The sequence below is a fragment of the Calidris pugnax genome, unplaced genomic scaffold, assembly GCF_001431845.1.
Source record: "Calidris pugnax isolate Ruff unplaced genomic scaffold, ASM143184v1 scaffold557, whole genome shotgun sequence".
Taxonomy (NCBI): domain Eukaryota; kingdom Metazoa; phylum Chordata; class Aves; order Charadriiformes; family Scolopacidae; genus Calidris; species Calidris pugnax.
Window position 1 is genome coordinate 83,401 of NW_015091604.1, and position 907 is coordinate 84,307.

Here is a 907-nt window from a genome sequence, read left to right on the forward strand (position 1 = left end):
CCAAGGTGGGGGGGGTTCTGGGCTGCCAGCTCACATTGCCTGTGAATGTTGAGCTTCTACTGAGCATCGTAACCGTGGCTCAAACACACACCTCCCACCCCCTCCACTGTGGGGGGAATGTTGAGTTTCTACTGAGCATCGTAACCATGGCTCAAACACACACCTCCCACCCCCTCCAGAGCCTTCCCAGTGGTACCTGTGTCTGGGTTCCACACCATATTCCCTCTGCCATTCCCATTGTAGCCAATCACTGCTTTCAGCTTCAACACCTCGCTGCCAGCTGGAGGAGATAAGAAATTCTGCAAGAAAAATAGACACTGGCTTAAAATAAGCTCTGGAAGGATGGCCCAGTCAGGTCCCTTCAACACCCACGTAAGAAAAAGCATGTGAGCAGGCACACACACGTACTCACACACGCAGATGGTGCCAATATTCGCCCAGTTTCAAATTCAATACCAAAGTGCCCTCTTATAAACATAAAAGAGAAACCGCAGCATCAAAACCAGGCGCAGATGTGCTCAGATGGGGCACAAAACAGGTTGGCAGCGACTGCCCGGCCGAGGAGCAGCTGCTGGGAAAGAGTTCAATGGGTTTTGCTGACTCGGGGATGTCGATGTTCCAACGGGAAGACAGTGGAGGGGGGGTGGAAAACACAACCAGGTGGAGGGAGAGAATTGAGGGTGAGAGCTGAATGTAGCTTTTCTCCCGGCAGAGCTCAGGAAAAGGCCAAGAAGGCCACCAGCATCCTGGCCTGTATCAGGAACAGGGTGGGGAGTAGGGCCCAAGAGGTGATGGTCCCCCTGCACTGGGCACTGGTGAGGCCTCACCTTGAGGGCTGTGTCCAGTTTTGGGCCCCCTACCATAAAAAAGACATTGAGGGGCTGGAGCGGGTCCAGAGAAGGGCAAC

At 54.0% G+C, this 907-nt stretch overlaps 1 protein-coding gene across 1 annotated transcript in view; it reads right to left on the minus strand.

Moving 5' to 3' along the window:
• Window positions 1-907, minus strand: part of WDR90 (WD repeat domain 90) — a 58,856-nt gene that overhangs the window by 14,566 nt on the left and 43,383 nt on the right. Inside the window, exon 39 of the mRNA XM_014961817.1 lies at window positions 197-299. Coding sequence (XP_014817303.1) covers window positions 197-299 — 103 coding nt within the window. The remainder of the gene's footprint in view (window positions 1-196; window positions 300-907) is intronic.